Source organism: Microtus pennsylvanicus, chromosome 11 (genome assembly GCF_037038515.1).
Source record: "Microtus pennsylvanicus isolate mMicPen1 chromosome 11, mMicPen1.hap1, whole genome shotgun sequence".
NCBI classification, from domain to species: domain Eukaryota; kingdom Metazoa; phylum Chordata; class Mammalia; order Rodentia; family Cricetidae; genus Microtus; species Microtus pennsylvanicus.
This window is the reverse complement of record NC_134589.1, coordinates 78756147-78772779: the sequence shown is the minus strand read 5'-3', so window position 1 is coordinate 78772779 and position 16633 is coordinate 78756147. Positions and strand designations below refer to the sequence as shown.

The 16633-nt window shown below is 35.6% G+C and overlaps 1 protein-coding gene across 2 annotated transcripts in view; it reads right to left on the bottom strand.

Moving 5' to 3' along the window:
- Gabrg2 (gamma-aminobutyric acid type A receptor subunit gamma2) overlaps positions 1 to 16633 on the bottom strand; it is an 84589-nt gene that overhangs the window by 43906 nt on the left and 24050 nt on the right. For both annotated transcript variants that reach the window (XM_075941306.1, XM_075941305.1), the window contains exons 2-6: positions 13158 to 13309; positions 11619 to 11686; positions 9601 to 9821; positions 7119 to 7201; positions 4396 to 4533 (exon numbers count right to left, since the gene is read on the bottom strand). In XM_075941306.1, coding sequence (XP_075797421.1) covers positions 4396 to 4533; positions 7119 to 7201; positions 9601 to 9821; positions 11619 to 11686; positions 13158 to 13309 — 662 coding nt within the window. The remainder of the gene's footprint in view (positions 1 to 4395; positions 4534 to 7118; positions 7202 to 9600; positions 9822 to 11618; positions 11687 to 13157; positions 13310 to 16633) is intronic.

The window sequence follows — 16633 nt, the reverse complement described above, 5'->3', positions numbered from 1 at the left end:
CTAGGACAGTGGCAATGGCAACAGAAAGGAGGGCAGTTACACAAGAGATTTCAGCGGCACAGGAGCCTTCATGATTCATTAGGTGTGGGAGGCAGAGACATGACTCTGAGTGTTCATGCCTGGCTCACGGGGGCCACGGTGGTGCTGTTGTCAGATAATGAACCGTCAGGAAGAGATGGGGTTTGGACGGAGGATTGTTCGATCAGGCCTCGGGATGATAAAGTGACTGAACTGAAGGCACTAAGTGCTACACTAATTTACCACCTGGAAAATATTCCCCTCAAGGGAAGGCACAGAGGTACTGATAGTAAATAAGATGACTTGGGAGGTAAATTCGAGGACTATGAAGAGGCAATGGCTTAACTAGGGAGGAATTCTTTCCTATACAAACTTCTGTATCTTGTTTATAAAAAGAATGCGTATAAGCTTCAGTGCTAGCTGTGGTACATTCTGCCTTCTCCTTCAACATACTCAGTTTTGGAAGCATAAATGCACATACCTACACACACACACACACACACACACACACACACATATAAAATATTAACATAGTTTATTATACTTTATAGTAACCCCTGTTCATACTAACTGCTTCTGACATATTACTTTTGCTAATTAAAAAAAAATGTTCATTTAGCTTGTTCAGCAATCTAATTTAAAGAAAAGTAATACCGAGAAAAGGGCTCCAGCTTCAAACATGGTGAACCAGGAGTCACTGTGCCCTGTCTTCCCACACAGTTTCCCAACATTCTATAAATGAGCAACATCATTAGAGTCATACACAACGCTCATCTCCAACAACTTGGGTGTCATCAGCTATGGGAACACGCTAGGCATTTGTGATGTTAGCTTGATATGAACCTGGAACATTCTAGCTTTGATATGTCACTTTTCTCCTAATTACTCAATAAACCTCCTCCTCTAATCAAAATTGCAGAGAACACACTGGTCTTCTAGCTGCTTTTGACTATGCTCTCAAATCATCAGGTTCATGATGCTTTCTGTTCCACCTTGCTTGCTCTACATCTGTCTAACTGCTCTCTTGAGTCTCGCCGCACTTTTCACCAGTTCTTTTGTACTGGATTTTCTAGAATTTTTTTTCGGGACAGGGTCTCTCTGTGTAGCTTTGGAACTTGTCCTGGAACTCACTTTGTAGACCCAGCTGGCCTCAAACTCACAGAGATCCACCTGTCTCTGCCTCCAGAGTGTCGGGATTAAAGGTATGCACCATCACCAATCAGAATATTGTCACAAGCCTTGAGGTGCTCTGTTGGTATTGATGCTAGTTTTCAACTCAGCCTGTATTTTCAATGAGGCCATTCAAATAGAAATGCACAGGAAACACACATCTTTAAAAGGAGAGCAAGGAGTAGAATGAAATGGTGACTGTTAAACCTCACCCCCCACACACACTAAATTCCACATGAAGTTGAGTTTCCTGAAGAGAAGTTATTGTAACAACTCTAGCATTCAGCCTCCCTATAGCTTCACTGTGACTTTCTTAGAGAGAGTGATGCTATCATGGGACTTTGCTAATTCTTACCACATTTAAAGTGATTGGAGTCTCTTCTGTACATTTGTCTTAATAAATGCCCTTAGGCAGTCTCCAAGTCACATGGGCGGTGGGGGGCACCTATACTAGGAAGTTATGATGCACATCAGCCTTTTTCTTCTGTTATTGGTGCTGAACATCTTGCTGAAACAAAATGAGTAAACGAAAAGCATGCTAGTCATGAGTTTGTGGCTGCTGTTTTAGGGTGTTGGTACAAAAATAAAAATGTGAATATCCAGCAGAACTTAATCCCAGTTTCTCTTTCTGGAAGAGATAAGCACTGGAGAATATTTTTATATTACTTTTATATATGGGAAGTTTTAGTTCAAAGGTAGTCTTGATTTGTTTTTCAGCTTGAACCAAATGGAAAAAAGATGTTCTAGTACATGATGATCAGGATCCCTGTGAGTGAAGGAACAGAAGGCCACCTTTCTCCACGCACTCAAGCACTGTTTCAACCTCTTTGCTTGCTTTTCCAAAACAAAAGAATCTTTAGAATAAACGTGTCAGTGATGAAAGACATGCAAGGGTCAGATGCTTCTGTAGTTTGGAGAATGGTACGCTGAAGGCTGATTTTGAAATTTCAGTTTCACTTAGTTCCTGTTTTTTTCATCTCTGAGTAATAGAGACAGTACCTTCCATATAACTCAATACAAAAATCATGTCCTATGAATTTTGCAAAAAGGAACTATAGGAAATCTGATTAACACTTAGGTATATAATTCAAAGTCTTTCCTTAAAATAATTGATAGCATGGTGAGAACCTAATGTTGATGTCTGAAATTGGGACATATTTAAGTTGATATAGTAGCATTGAATACTCTGCACAGAGACCACATTCGACTTTTCAGAGTTCAAACATACCACACATAGGAAATGTTCCTCCTTTCAAAATATATCAAATTTGCTCCCACAGAGAATTTTGAAAAAAAAATAAATCATAGCATTTATATTAGTTACTTTTATATTACTGTGCAATAACACTATGACCAACACATTTTTATAGAAGAATTTACTGGGGGCTTACAGTGTTAGAAGATGACCATCGTCATGGGGAGTGTGAGAGCAAGCACTCAGGCAGGGCGCCAGTACAGTCACTGGGAGTTTGAATATTGACACACAGTCACAAAGCAGAGCTAACTGTGGTGCAGTAGGCTTTTGAAATCTGACAGGGTACACACAATGATACAGCTTGCATTGGTTAGGGTTACTATTGTGGCAAAACATCATGACAAAAACCAAGTTGAGGAAGAAAGGGTTTATTTGGCTAGATATCCTGAATCAAAGTTCGTTGAGGGAAGCAGAGGCAAGAAATCAAATTAGGCTTTGTACCTGGAGGCAGGGATGGACAGGCTGTGGAGTCTTTCTTACTGGCCTACTCTCCATGGCTCATTTAGCAGGCTTTTGTATAGCTCACAGGATCACTAGCCTAGGTATGTTAAAAGCCATATTATGCTGGGCCCTCCAAAATCTATCACTTATTATGAAAATGTCCTGAGATCTTGCTTACAGACCAATTCTACTGAAACATTTTCTCAATTAGGATTTCCTCCTCTCAGATAGCTTTGTCATGTTGACATAAAACTAGCAAGCACATACTTCCTTCAGCAAGTGCACACCTTCCAATCCTTCCTAAACACTTCAACTAACTGGGAACCAAATATTCAAACATGAGTGTATGCAAATTTTTCTTGTTCAGACCACATTGCCATTAAAAGTCATGATACTTTATATAAAACATATTGACTTTCAGCCTCTCTTAATAACTTAATGCCATGGCTATGTGTACTTAACAAAATACAGTTTTAGCTACATTTATGATTGACAGCTCTCTAATGCCAGTATCACTTTATGTATAATATGTACATATATGTATATATCATATACACATACTCTCAGTGAGTAGTTCTTTTAATACATATGAAGCAATTAGGAAAATTGGTCCCAGAAGAGTTTCAGATAATGTCACAGTATCTATAGACAATGCCTGATGCAGTTGTGACAAGATGGGTCTATACAAAATGCAAAGCATGTTATCTTAACCAGTTATGAAGCCAGTATAAAATAATTAAACCGAACAGTGATTTCCAGACACAATAATCCAGATGCACATATGAATTCACAGCAACTGTAACAGCGACTGCATGCATAAGGACTCTGCAAGCTTCATCCAGAAGAAATCCCAACATAGAGGGTGAGAGGTAAATACATAATTCTTTAACTGAGGAGATATTAAAATTTGATAGCCTCTGGTAGAGGAGGATTTGGGAGTTTTGGTTTTGTTTGCTTGTCTTATGATGGTACCTCTGATAGACTAACTTTATACACTAGACGAGAGCACAATTCCAACATTAATTGTGCAACACAAACTAGGTACAAAAGGTAGAAAAAAATAGTAATCACAAAGTTGGGTGGGAAGGGGTGAAAGTGCAGTAAGGGTGGGATTTGAAGAGACTGAGTATGTTAAGTCTTAAAGACTTAACAAAAGTATTTTTAAAATATTAAAATGTCTACTTCATTTACTTTTGTGGTTATTGAACATGGTTCCATTTCCATATACTAAGAAACATACACCCTAAAAGGAATAAATTAATTTGCACTTAATAAACATTTTCTTTTCACAAATAATTGCAATTAATTTTATAAAGTTAGTAAATAAAGTACTAGACTATTTCAAATTCAATTTGCTTTAAACTGATCAGTTACATGTATATTCATCTGTGCTACTAAAATACCAAGAAATCAATATGCTTCATGGTCTTTCTAAATATCATGTCGAGATCTGCATCAAAAAACGTTGCCAGTACATGTGTCCCTTAAAATTCTTCTCAAGGGCAACTTACCAGAAGTTGTCTTCACTACTTCAGTGGTGTTCCTCAATCCAACAAAGGAAAACTGGTAGAGCCTCCAAGATCGTGTGTCGCCCACTTCAACAGAACTACGCTTCCACTGATAAACAATTTCTTCACGTGGATAGCCATCTACCATGAGATGAGAATACTCACGTTAAATGCAAACAGCGGAGGGCCATAGGTAGCAACTACCTTCATTGAACAAGTTGCAGATGCTAAGGGAGACAGCACTGCAAGTCATATAAGGACCCTGGACTGAAAGGTACTGCTCTGTGAAAACGTAACAAAATTCTTAACACACCCTGCTGGAAAAGAGTGAAAGTAACGAAAGCAAACCTGCCTTTGAAAAATCACTTTTAATTGCATAGAATGTAAAAAATAAATGATGTTCTAAATATCATATCTGTACTTTATATCACCTGAGATAATATAAAAATGTCCAGTATAAAATAAAGATTTAAAAATGTAAGTTAGTGTTTTATAGTGAAGTCTTGCCAATAGGTCAAGATTTTGAGAGTCATGTAGACACAAGAAACAATGAGAAAGGTTCAATAAAGGTATTTCTCTAATTCCTACTAGCATGACATAATTATATCAAGTTGTTCATCTGATTGCTAGGATTACATGGTTAGTGTGTGGCAGAGAGCAAGGAGAAGAGGAAATACAGGATGGTATTAGGATACAGTTTGGATTCAGTTTTAAGATAAATAGATAATGCCATTTGAAGCTAGTGTGTAGAAATGCCAATGGGTACACACAAAGGAGCATAGAGGAATAGAAGGTCTTTACAAAAAATAGTATTACACTTACAATCAGGGCAAAAGAGTGACTTTGTGTATGATATCCAAAGGTATCATAGAAATTTTCTTAACTGTTTTGTAAAATAATTCTTAACAGTAATTATCATAATTCCTCTATTAAAGAATTGATGGACAGTGAACATTTCCTGAGTGGACAGCATTATCATGAATTAGCTGTGTGCTGTGGGAACTCCTTTAGCCAATAACTTTTAAGATGCTATCTGACTTTTGGACTGAACTCATGTACTGTAAATGTAGATGAAAAAGTGTGTGCAGGGGGAAGGGGTGGGTTTTGACTGCTGGATTTGGTTCTAGTTCCCAGATCATGCAGAGGACTGAGGGTCACTTTTCTTTCTGTGAGTTTACCCTCTAACAAATAGACCTTTATTATACTTGATTCTAGGCTAGTATAAAACTATTTCATATCACAGCAACTGTGTACTATACTGTCCTTTTCTCAGTAAAATATGAACTTAATTAAAACCAAGAGTACTAATAAAACTCAATGGTAGAATGTTGTAGAGCATGGAACAAGGTCCTAGTTTAACTTTCTCATATGGCCCCAGATGAATGGGTGCATGAATGAATAAGTAAGAAATGAACATTACTTCAACTATTCATATATTAATAATATTAAATTAGATAATCCATGACCATAAAGTATGCTTTTCATTTTAATAAAATAGTCTTTGCTTTCACTTTCATTTTAATTTTGGTTGAATCTTTGTTTACTTTTGTAAAAGAGAGCAGATAGATGGTATCTACAAATAAGGTGGGTACATTTGTAGCAACACTGAGGATGGGAAAAGTATGATACCCCAAAAGAACACTGTGGGGAGTGGAGTGGTGAGTGATTTTCTTTCAGCAGTAAGCGATATTACATTGTGTGCGTGTGTTCAAAAGACAATCATTAATTGCAAGTTAATGCACAATAATTTCCTGTTTTTGAGTTTCAACTAACTCAAAAGAATAGCAGCTCTATTTGGTTAGTAACAGACAGTAAGGCTATTCTCTCTAAAAGTGAGGGGAATGTCAACTTTATAACTGAACACATTTTACTCAAATAGATAAGCATGAAATGAGATATATAATGGGATGTTTTATAAATTTATATTATGCACATTTATATCCTTGGAATTGATGACTTAACTGAGGATTGCTTCTCTTATGATTGGTCTTTTAAAATTAACTATGGCTATGACTTTATTTATGTTAGGAGTTTCCCTGACTACCTCGCAGAGAAATTATCTTTACAAAAATGTATCCTTCAAAATCCATAAATAATTTTTCATGTATCCAATTATGTCCAACTGTCATATGAAAAAGCAGAGAAGGATAATCTAAGGTGAATGATTAACAAATAGGAAACCATTTAGAAAACTGATGCCTTTTTGGTTTCAAATATCTGTGCAGAAGTGTTAATGCTTAATTGACGGTAGGATTGTCAAAGCTCTTCTTGGTAACTTATATTATCCAATAAAGATAACAACAATAAGTCATGCTTTTATTGTGTTGACATGCCATGCATTTTTACACATATTATACTAACAGAACAGTGTTAATGTGGGGCACATCTTGCCTAAGAATATGTTTTTAAAAAAATCACTCTTTTGAGTCCATTGGAGGTATAGACTCAATGGCTATGCCATTTCTATTGAGTTCAGACCTGGTTTTAAAGTCCTCTCAACAGTGACTCTGGCAATCCATTATCTATTTTCTAAAATTTCCCACTCAATGAATTCTCCTGCAGAGCTTTTCTTAATTGGCATAATTTGGAATTACAATAAAAATGATTTCAGAATCAATAACATAGCCCGCAGCCACTATGCAACTTCTATGTTCCATTACATTCATTGATGAGGTTAGCGGAATGACTCCAGGTGAGAGGGCACAACACAAGAGAGCACTGCTTACAACTGGAGAACTCCAGGGGGCAGGAGTGTTCATCCATCGGGAAGTTGTGCAACTGCAGCTGGCACTCGGCATCAATGGTCAGCCTATGTAGAACGACAGCAGAGAAAACCACCGGCATCATTTCCAAACTGCACACCGGCATCATTTCCAAACTGCACACCGGCATCCTTTGAACTACAAACTAACATATCTATCAAACAACGTGATCCTCCGTGGACCAAAAATTCTAAATTCCAGGTTAAAAAAAATATTTCTACGTGAAAATTTTTATATAGCAACAGAACCATCTACTTCAGCTCAACCCAATTTATTGAAATTATGTGATTCCTTGTTTTGTGTTTTATCTTATTTATTTTTACAAATTAATTGCACACACTGGAGATTTCTCGGTGAATATATTTAACTTGTTTAAGAGAACAAACTGTTTTCAGAACTTGAGCACATTTACTGTTTGCATCAATATGGATTCTGGCAGTTCCCTGATCTTATCAGCTAATTAACACAAAGCCTTCTGTTGGCAAGAATTTGCCATCTTTAAATTGCCATAGGTGGGTTTTAAAATGCCTCTGCGGTGCAATGGACTTGCGTGCAATTTTACAACAGAACACCATGAAGCCATCAAATAGAATGCTATAAAGAAGGGGGTTATCTAAACACATAAAGGAGATGCTAAATGCACATACACTGAGAAATTGAGAAAGCCTTAGCCATCGAATTCCATTTTGTACAGAATTAAAGCCTAAAGAATCCGGAGTTTCACGCCCTGGACCGAGACTCCAGGAGTCTAAATCTAAAGGAGTCCAGATGTTCTGACCTCCTTTGCAGACGCATGGGAAAAAGGTACACTGTAACGGTGATGGTTGGTAATTTTCAAAACATTCACATCTGTGAGTTGGATTTCTTATAACCTACAATGCCACCGCTTAAGTGATAGAACTATTATTTTATAAAAGTTTAATTTTAAAGAATTTCCAATAGATATAACTTTTAATTGGGCTCATTTAAATTTTTGTAGTGTAATAAAGCAATTAATGACTTTTCTGTGCATCTTTAATGCATATAAAGCATGGACTAAGTGAACTATTTCCTAAGAATGCACTGTTAGTGCTCTGTGATATTTGAATCTCCTCAAGGTCACATGACCAAGGACAAGTCACAGGACTTGGACTAAGTGAACTATTTCCTAAGAATGCACTGTTAGTGCTCTGTGATATTTGAATCTCCTCAAGGTCACATGACCAAGGACAAGTCACAGGACTTGGATGTAGGCTTACCATATTTCATAGCAGGGAGGATTTAATAATTTTCTTCTTATGATTTTTTTCAAAGAAAAGCTTGGCTTTATTCATAAATGAGATTTCAATTAAATTTGATTCTTTATTAGAATTATCTCTCAAAATTAAAGTGAAATTTTTACAAATTAAAGATAATGCAGATAGAGTGCAGATATAGATACAGACTCAGAAATATATAGCCCTATACACATGCAGACACTTTTAGTTCAGATAAGAAACTGAGCTAAAATCATCTTTCTTTCTCTATGTACGTACATTGTCTCAAGTCTTAAGCAGGCAATAATTGACACTTTTAGGATACTTCCATAATTAAACAGTATAGTGCTTCCTCAAACTAATAGAACTAAAAAATGACTACAACATTATAAAATGATAAGACCCGAGATAGGGAGAATGATTGCATATTTCAAAAGCCAGTTTGAGCTCTGATGGACAATACAGACTTTGATTTTCTCATTTCGTTTTTTAATCATTACCTTATCAGTCATTTCATAAGTTTTCAATGACTTTAATATCAACACAATGGCTTACTTTCGCAGTTGGAGCCATTTTTCTCAATAACTAATCTAAATGGTAAAGTTTCAGGCAATTTTAAAATAGTATGGTTCATATATTCAGTATTAAGAATTATAAGACATATATTTTACTGGTACCTTTTACATGCCAAAACCTAGAAGTGTGCTATTTAAATTTCTGCTAATATACAAATAATTTTATGCCTGAAATACTTATGTATTGTGTATTATGCCCTGCAGTTAGCATGGTACCCATCACTCTTTTCACTTCTAACAAACATGTGGGTAAGATCCTTACCTGACAGCTAAGAAGTACTAGCTATAGTACTTCTATACTTCCATTAAAGAATGGGAGGTAAGTTGGTGGGGGCTCCACCTTTTCTAATAATTTATATCTTTGCCTGCTTAATTCATTGAAATAGAAAATGTAACAAGAGAAATGACATGCTTCTTATGTAGAAAAGAAGTTTGATATGTATTCTAGAACCAAGTCCTTCCAATATCTTCTGTACATAGACATTTCACAGTTGCCTGAGTTCATAGGACAAGACAGAAAGCAAAGAGCCACATGCTTCCCTTTCTTTCCATCCTTCCTTCCTTCCTAAAAGCATAGGGTTGATTTTGTTCTTTTGTTTCCAACAAACACCCCTTCCCCCTCCAAAAAAAAAATACCTTAAGGTATAGAGAACTCGACCATCATTCCAAATTCTCAGCATCCTGTTGGGAGTGGTGATCCAATGAGCATCAGCCTTTTTGGAGTTCCTGAAGAAAGTGTCTGGAATCCAGATTTTCCCCACCATATTGCTGTTCAACCGGAGAACTTTAATGGTACTGTTAAATTTCAAACGTCTGTCATACCAGGTTTGGGCAAAAAATATATCAATTGTATATTCCTGTTTTAAAAAGAACAGAGGATTTAGAGTGTTTGTGTTTCTCAGTCCCATGAATATTGCCAGATGAGGCAGTGTTGTTTGGGTTTTGAATAGCTCAAAAGGAATTAATAGCTTTCCTGATGAGATCACTACCATATCTGGGTTTGACATCGATTTCATAAAGTTTTGATTTCTGGCCAAATAGCCAACCCCTAGTGTGTCTGTGTATGCCTGTGTGTTTCTCTGTTTTTATGTATGTGTTTTGTGTATGTGTATGTCTCTCTTTCTGTGTGTGTGTATGTCTGTCCATGTGTGTCTGTGTATTTGTTTGTATGTGTGTGACTCTTCAGAAATTTTTACTCTGGGTCATTCTTCTTACTAAATGCTTTTCACTTGTTAGCTGATTAATATCACACTTTAAGTCAATAATCCAAAGAATCAAGTCTTATAATAATAAACAATATCATAAATAATATACTGTTTTAATGGTTCCAAATAACCATTCCTGGTTCTTGTATTACTTTATATCTTGATTTCAATCAGATTGATTTGAAATAGGAAAAGTGGGACAGACAAAAATCAACTTATAGTTCTTAGAATACAGAAGATTCAGAAGGCCTCTTAGGTGTCCAGTAGCCTATACACCATTTTATGCTGAAAAACTCAAGGCACCATGGGAAGCATTGTTTTTTCAGAACCATATGCAACATCAGGATATGCTTCTTTCGCTGCTTCCACGCTGTTCTGTACTCCTCTTGTCTGTATTAGCTGCTACCGTGTCTCACCATAGCACACAACAAACAGTACACTGCTTATGTCCTATACGTTGCTCATAGTTTAGTTTAGGGCTTGAAGGTTAATTTTTTAAGAGAGAGAAACTAATTTTAATAACTATTTTAACTAATTAATGCTGAGCTGAGAAGTAAAATGATGTGATAAATGTGAACACACTTTAGGATCAAACAAAATGAAAATTAAAATACAACAATGAAAAAACAGCATTTTATAGAACTAAGAGACAGTTTCTAAAAAACATAATTCTGATACCAAGATAATCTCTTTCAATATGCTGTCAATAAGGACAAAGCTAAATTATTACTTACAAACTGTCTTTAAATATTTAGCGCTTGTATCAGGACACTAAAGATGTAAAAATCTGAGGATTATTTTCATGATTATGTAAGTTTTATATCATTTTATCTGAGTCTCTATTTATCTGTATAGAATAAATTTATTCTAGCATGGCAAATGCCAATTTTCAATCATAATATTACCATAATTTATCATATTATTATACTATATGCTGTGTACTGAAATAGTATTTTTCTGCTATGTATTTTGACCACATTTGCTTCTTTATTTTATTTTATTTTGCAATAACATTTATATTAAAATATACTATAAATTTATTCCCTTATATTTTGTGTTATATAATAAATGTAGTATTTCACTTCAGATTTGGGCTGAAAATATTAAAAGTATGAATATTTTCTCTGGAAAAGATTTATAAATTGAAGCAAAGTATTATTTCTACATCATCAATCTAATAAATCATAAAAGAATTTCATGTTTTTCTTTAGGTAGCAATTGACAGGTTTACAGTGATTGTTGGATCAACATTTAATCAAAATTATACTCATTGATTTCATTTCTAACCATGTTTGAGTTTTATGATAAAAATCCTTAAATTTTTAACTGCTTCAATTGACATGAAAAATCAGTCTTTAAGTTTATCTTTCCTTTGCAAACTTTTGATTCACTTTTTAAAAAATTCCTTATTATTTCTTAGCTAAAAACAAATTATATTTTAAAACTCACCATATTGATAGCATTCACTGGGCCAATGCTGTTCACATACATATCCGTGTGAATTAATGTCGGTTTCACTGCAAGGAAAATTAGAGGGACATAATTCTTTGTTTGTTTGTTTGTTTTTTAAACCAGGAACAAAACTGTATTTTTTGTCTGTTTCTTAGCCTATCTCACTTAGCTGCATTAGAAATGATCACACAGGACTAATTCAGTATTAGTCAATACTTTAGCTTTCCATAATGATTTTTTTTTCAAAGAAATATCTCTTTTTAAGGATGTTGTTTCAAAAAGCAAGTGTAGTAGGTTTTGGCTTTTTCTTGTTAGAGTACACAAAAGTGAAGAATAAAAAAAAATCTTCTTTTTTGTTTGCTTTTCTATAGCATTCTCTCAGATATCCTGAATTTTATCATTTTTTCTCTCTGAGCTCTAGAAACTGTTTGTGCTTCCTAACCCCACTTGATTGATGTATACAGAAACACGATTACTAAGTGGCAGGGGAACTATGTGTTAAAAGTTCAAAGTAGACACAAACAGCAATAATGTGACATTGCTCTTGTCAATTCTTTCACCACCACTTTGCCCTCAAACATCTCCAACCCACATCAAAACGAGATCTTCACTAATGACCTACTGGGTTGCTGTGACAGCGTAGATTGTAGAAGGAAACTGCCAGCAAGCCCATTACACAGCAATCTGTTAGATAGAACTAATATTAAAGTAGGTGGTGTAATGCTCACGATCAAATGAATGCGATCTATATTGATTTAAAATTTAATTGGCAGAAGATACACGAGGTCCTTCTGGGCTTTAATTCAAGCATTTTTATCTCATCTTATTCATTTTCCCTGAAAGTACCATGTCTGAACTCTCTGTGACAGATGGAATTCTTCGTCAGTGGTGACATCCAAGCCCTTCACTTCCTGTGAAGAAGGTTACTTTGTTGTCTCTTGACTTTAGGGTTGGTGGATCTTACTTGGACAGATACCATCTTTACAAAAGTGAATGACAATTCCAAGCCCAAACATGTTTAACCATCTCTCTTTTTCTTTTCTATTACCATAAAAAGGATTTTCACAGTTCACACCCTGATTCTGGAATAGAATGAGAGACTATCTGATCCAGTTTGACTAGGCATAGGTTAGTCCATCCCCCACTATTATGCCAAATACTGCTTATTGCTAGTGTCTCTGAAATTTTAGCTGGTTATTACATAGTTGTGTCTACCAATACCTTCTCTGCTATTCTTCATTTTGATTTCTTTTCTCTCTGGTGTTATTTCATCTGGAGTTTTGATGCAACAACAGCAGCAACTTTTAAAAACTAAAACCTTTGTAATATCTAGGAAAATATCTAGCAATTGTAAAGTTTCCACGTTGCTACCACCAGGCTTGAATGCTATTTATACACCCTTTCTCAATATTGAAAATTGTAGGATTATAATTTTAAACTTTCTGGCTCTTGGAATATAATGATATGTTTTTTTGAATTAAGTAACTAGGCCTGGTGTGTCCCCTCTACAGCAGAGAACCCAAAGCATCTTCATACCTCCTATATCAGGCCGGAGTTTGTTGTCATAACCTTCCAGTAGGTTGTTTAAGATGACAGTGACGTCACCCTCAGGAACCTTTGGAGTCAACACCCATGTTTTATTAGAAGTGTAATCTTCATAATCATCATCTGATTTTTGGCTAGTGAAGCTAAGGAAAGAAAAATATTAGTCACTAAACACATAGATTACATCTGAGTTGACTTCTACCACAAACCAGCCAGAGGAAAGGAGGAATGAGGCAGGATTGCGGGAGTGTAGGGAAACTGCAAAAAGTTTACCTGATGGTTAATCTAACCAATTATACTGTGCAGATGGAGATTAACATGTATTACAATGTTTCTTACAGTTTTCCGGAGTGCTTTGCCCTCCTGTCTATGAATAAGACAAGTGTTATCTCTTATTTTTGCCGTTCAATGTTTGCTGTTCTTCTCACCCACATGCTCAGCCTCATTAGAGACCTTTTTTTAAAAAAAAAAATTGGGAATGTGATATTTAAATTATTGTAAGGTAGCCTAATGATTCAGCAATACTGTCTTCTTCTTGCTTCTTCAAGAAGTTAATTTATACCAATCTATTAAGGAAACTAAGGGAGTGATTATTAGATTCACTCTCACAACCCTCAGTCAGGCCCCTTCTCCTCGACCTGAGCCACTTAGGAAGAGTTCAGGCTGACTGGCTTCTTGTCCCCCAGGCTACATGATGTGTATTTTCTCCAATTTCTTGCACTGAAGGCTAGAGTCATTCATTTATCTTTCCTTGTTAAGAAAACTGTACTACGAAGAAAAATGTAGTTGCAGGCTTTAATTCATCGTTTGTCACAGCAATATTAACGGGGCTGGATGTACTGTACTCATATGAATGAAATTAGTTGTTTTGACTGATCAAATAGTCTCAGGATATACTGTCAGTCAGTATTATATGCTGAAACCAGATGGAAAATTCCTCATAATTGACAAAGAAGGGAGAAATGAATTAGGAAGGTGAATTGAACTCTGTGATTTGTATCTTCCTCTGCTCTAAGTTCTAGCTCCTCCCTTCCTACATGCAAAATTTCTGTATTTTTTCAGGTCTAGAAAAATGTAAGTTCTGGCCAAACCCTCACCTTTCACTTTCATCAGTACTACAAGAAATCTGGGGATTGTGAAAAGTTAACAAATAGAGATTGACCCCAAACTCTTGGTTTTAGCTTACTTTTCCCAATTATGTCAAAGAATGGATATCATTGGGTACCAGCTTGCAACTTTGCCTTGATGGTATATATAGATTTTAGAAATTTTTCATTACATTTATTTATTTGGAGTTATTTATTCGGGAGTAAGAAAGTGTGCCATGGCACACCCATGGAAGTCAGAGTTTATGAAAAGGTTAGAAAACAACCCATGGTACTCTGTTCTCTCCTTCTACTATGTGGTTCCTGGGGTCAAGCTAGGGTCACGAGGCTGGGTGGTAAGCCTGTACATGCTGAGGCATGGATTTTTTTTTACATTTCCTCAATCATATAAATTACTTATACAGTGTGGATGCAGTAAATAAGTTTAAATATATGTATATTTATACATAGGTATATAACATTGCAGATGTGTATATACATATCAATGGATAGACAGAAAATGGATGATCAATAATATGTAGATGTCCAAAATGGCAGGAGAATGGTGAATGAGTTGTTAACGTCGGTTGCAAAGAAGATAGAAGGTGATGTTTTAAGAGGAACACTAACTAGTTAGATTATCTTAGGAAGCAAGGACAATAATATTGTTTTTTTATAGCTTTGGGAAATAATATCTAATATTAAGTAAGTATGAAGAGCCTTATAGGAATGCACTAGTTAGTAAACTATTGTGCATGTACTTCACATGATGTTTTTGACTGAGTAGACAATACTTCTCACCAAAGACACATGTTATTAAATGAAAATCATAGTATAATGCATGGAATACTTTCTTACAAGTTACTAGTTAGGGACATCTCAGAGGTCTCCAAAAACAACAAATGCTATCTTGGTTACCCACCATAACCACATGATATAGACCCTTATGGCTAAAGATACCACACATTTTGCCCATAAGACTTAGAGAAATCAATCTCAAACAAACTGGGAAAATCCCACCTGTTGGCTAGCTTTTATTGTGCCAGAAAGGGCTACATAGTCTGCTAAGGAGAAAAGAAATCAAGAGCCTCACCTGTTACCCAATGCTGCATACTGCCATACTGATCTACCATTCAAGAATTCACCTGTGTTGACTAGTCATTCTTATAGGGTAACTACATGCTTTCTTATAATTTGAGTTATCTTCCTCCAGGGGTATATCCATGCCTAGTATTATAGTCCTGGATCAAGAACCATTGTTGGGGAAGTTACAGGCTCTACAGTAGTACCTGATATTATTTTCATAAATTGCCAAGCTGTTTCCTGAAGATTGTTTATACCCTCAGAACTAGACTCCTCTCAGGGGAATGTATGTGTATGTGGGGGTACCAGGGTGAGTAAAAAGTGGGAATGTTGGGTGTATATCATCACATATTATAGCATCCATATATAAAATCCTCAAGCAATAATATTTTGGAAATATGGAAATTATATAACTAGAGTATATTTATGTGTAAAATTCTCAACCAAAAATTTTCAAAAATAATAAAGTATATGGACAAACATCTACAAAGACACCATTTGACATTTTGTATGTTAATGAGCATAGGAGCTCCAGATGAGCATTGCTTCCAGAGTGCCTGGACGGGATAGGGTAGACTGGCAGTGTTTCAACACCTCTCCAAAGACAAGTTCTCTGCTAGAAAATTGCCTCTAAGGGCTCAATTCCTCATTTCACCAAAGCACTGCTAAGCACTGCCTAAATGAACTCTAATCCTATGACCCAGATCTTACTACTGTGTTTGGGGAGAGGCTTTCTAACAAGAAACTTCAATTTATTTAGTTCATGAAGAAAAGAATATCGTTAGTCCATTAAAAGTAATCATGATAGTATTTCATTACCATAACAATCCATGCCAAAGTGTAAGTGCCTTTTAAATCTAACTCTCGTGTGTGTGTGTGTGTGTGTGTGTGTGTGTGTGTGTCTTTCCCTTCGCTCCCTGCTTCCCTGTCAGCCATAGGGATTCCATTTTCTTTAATATAAGAAGATGATGATTAGGTGATTTAATTTTTTATGGAAATTCTCATGCTAATAAATAAATATTCCAGGCACAGTGGTGCAATTACTTTTTCTTGTCTAGCAACTAAAATCAAAACTTTATTTAATGTAGAAATAAAATAGGCTTGCTTAGAAGGAAAGATACTGAACTTAACTAATGACTTTCTCAATTTCATCACTTCCCTACCAACTGCTGAAACAAAAATCTGATTATTAAAAAGGAATACACCAGTGGTAGTTTTATTTCCATACTTCACAATGCGCAAACAGACACTGAGAGAAGTTAAAATACAAAAAAGAAATAAGAAACTTATATTTAGGAG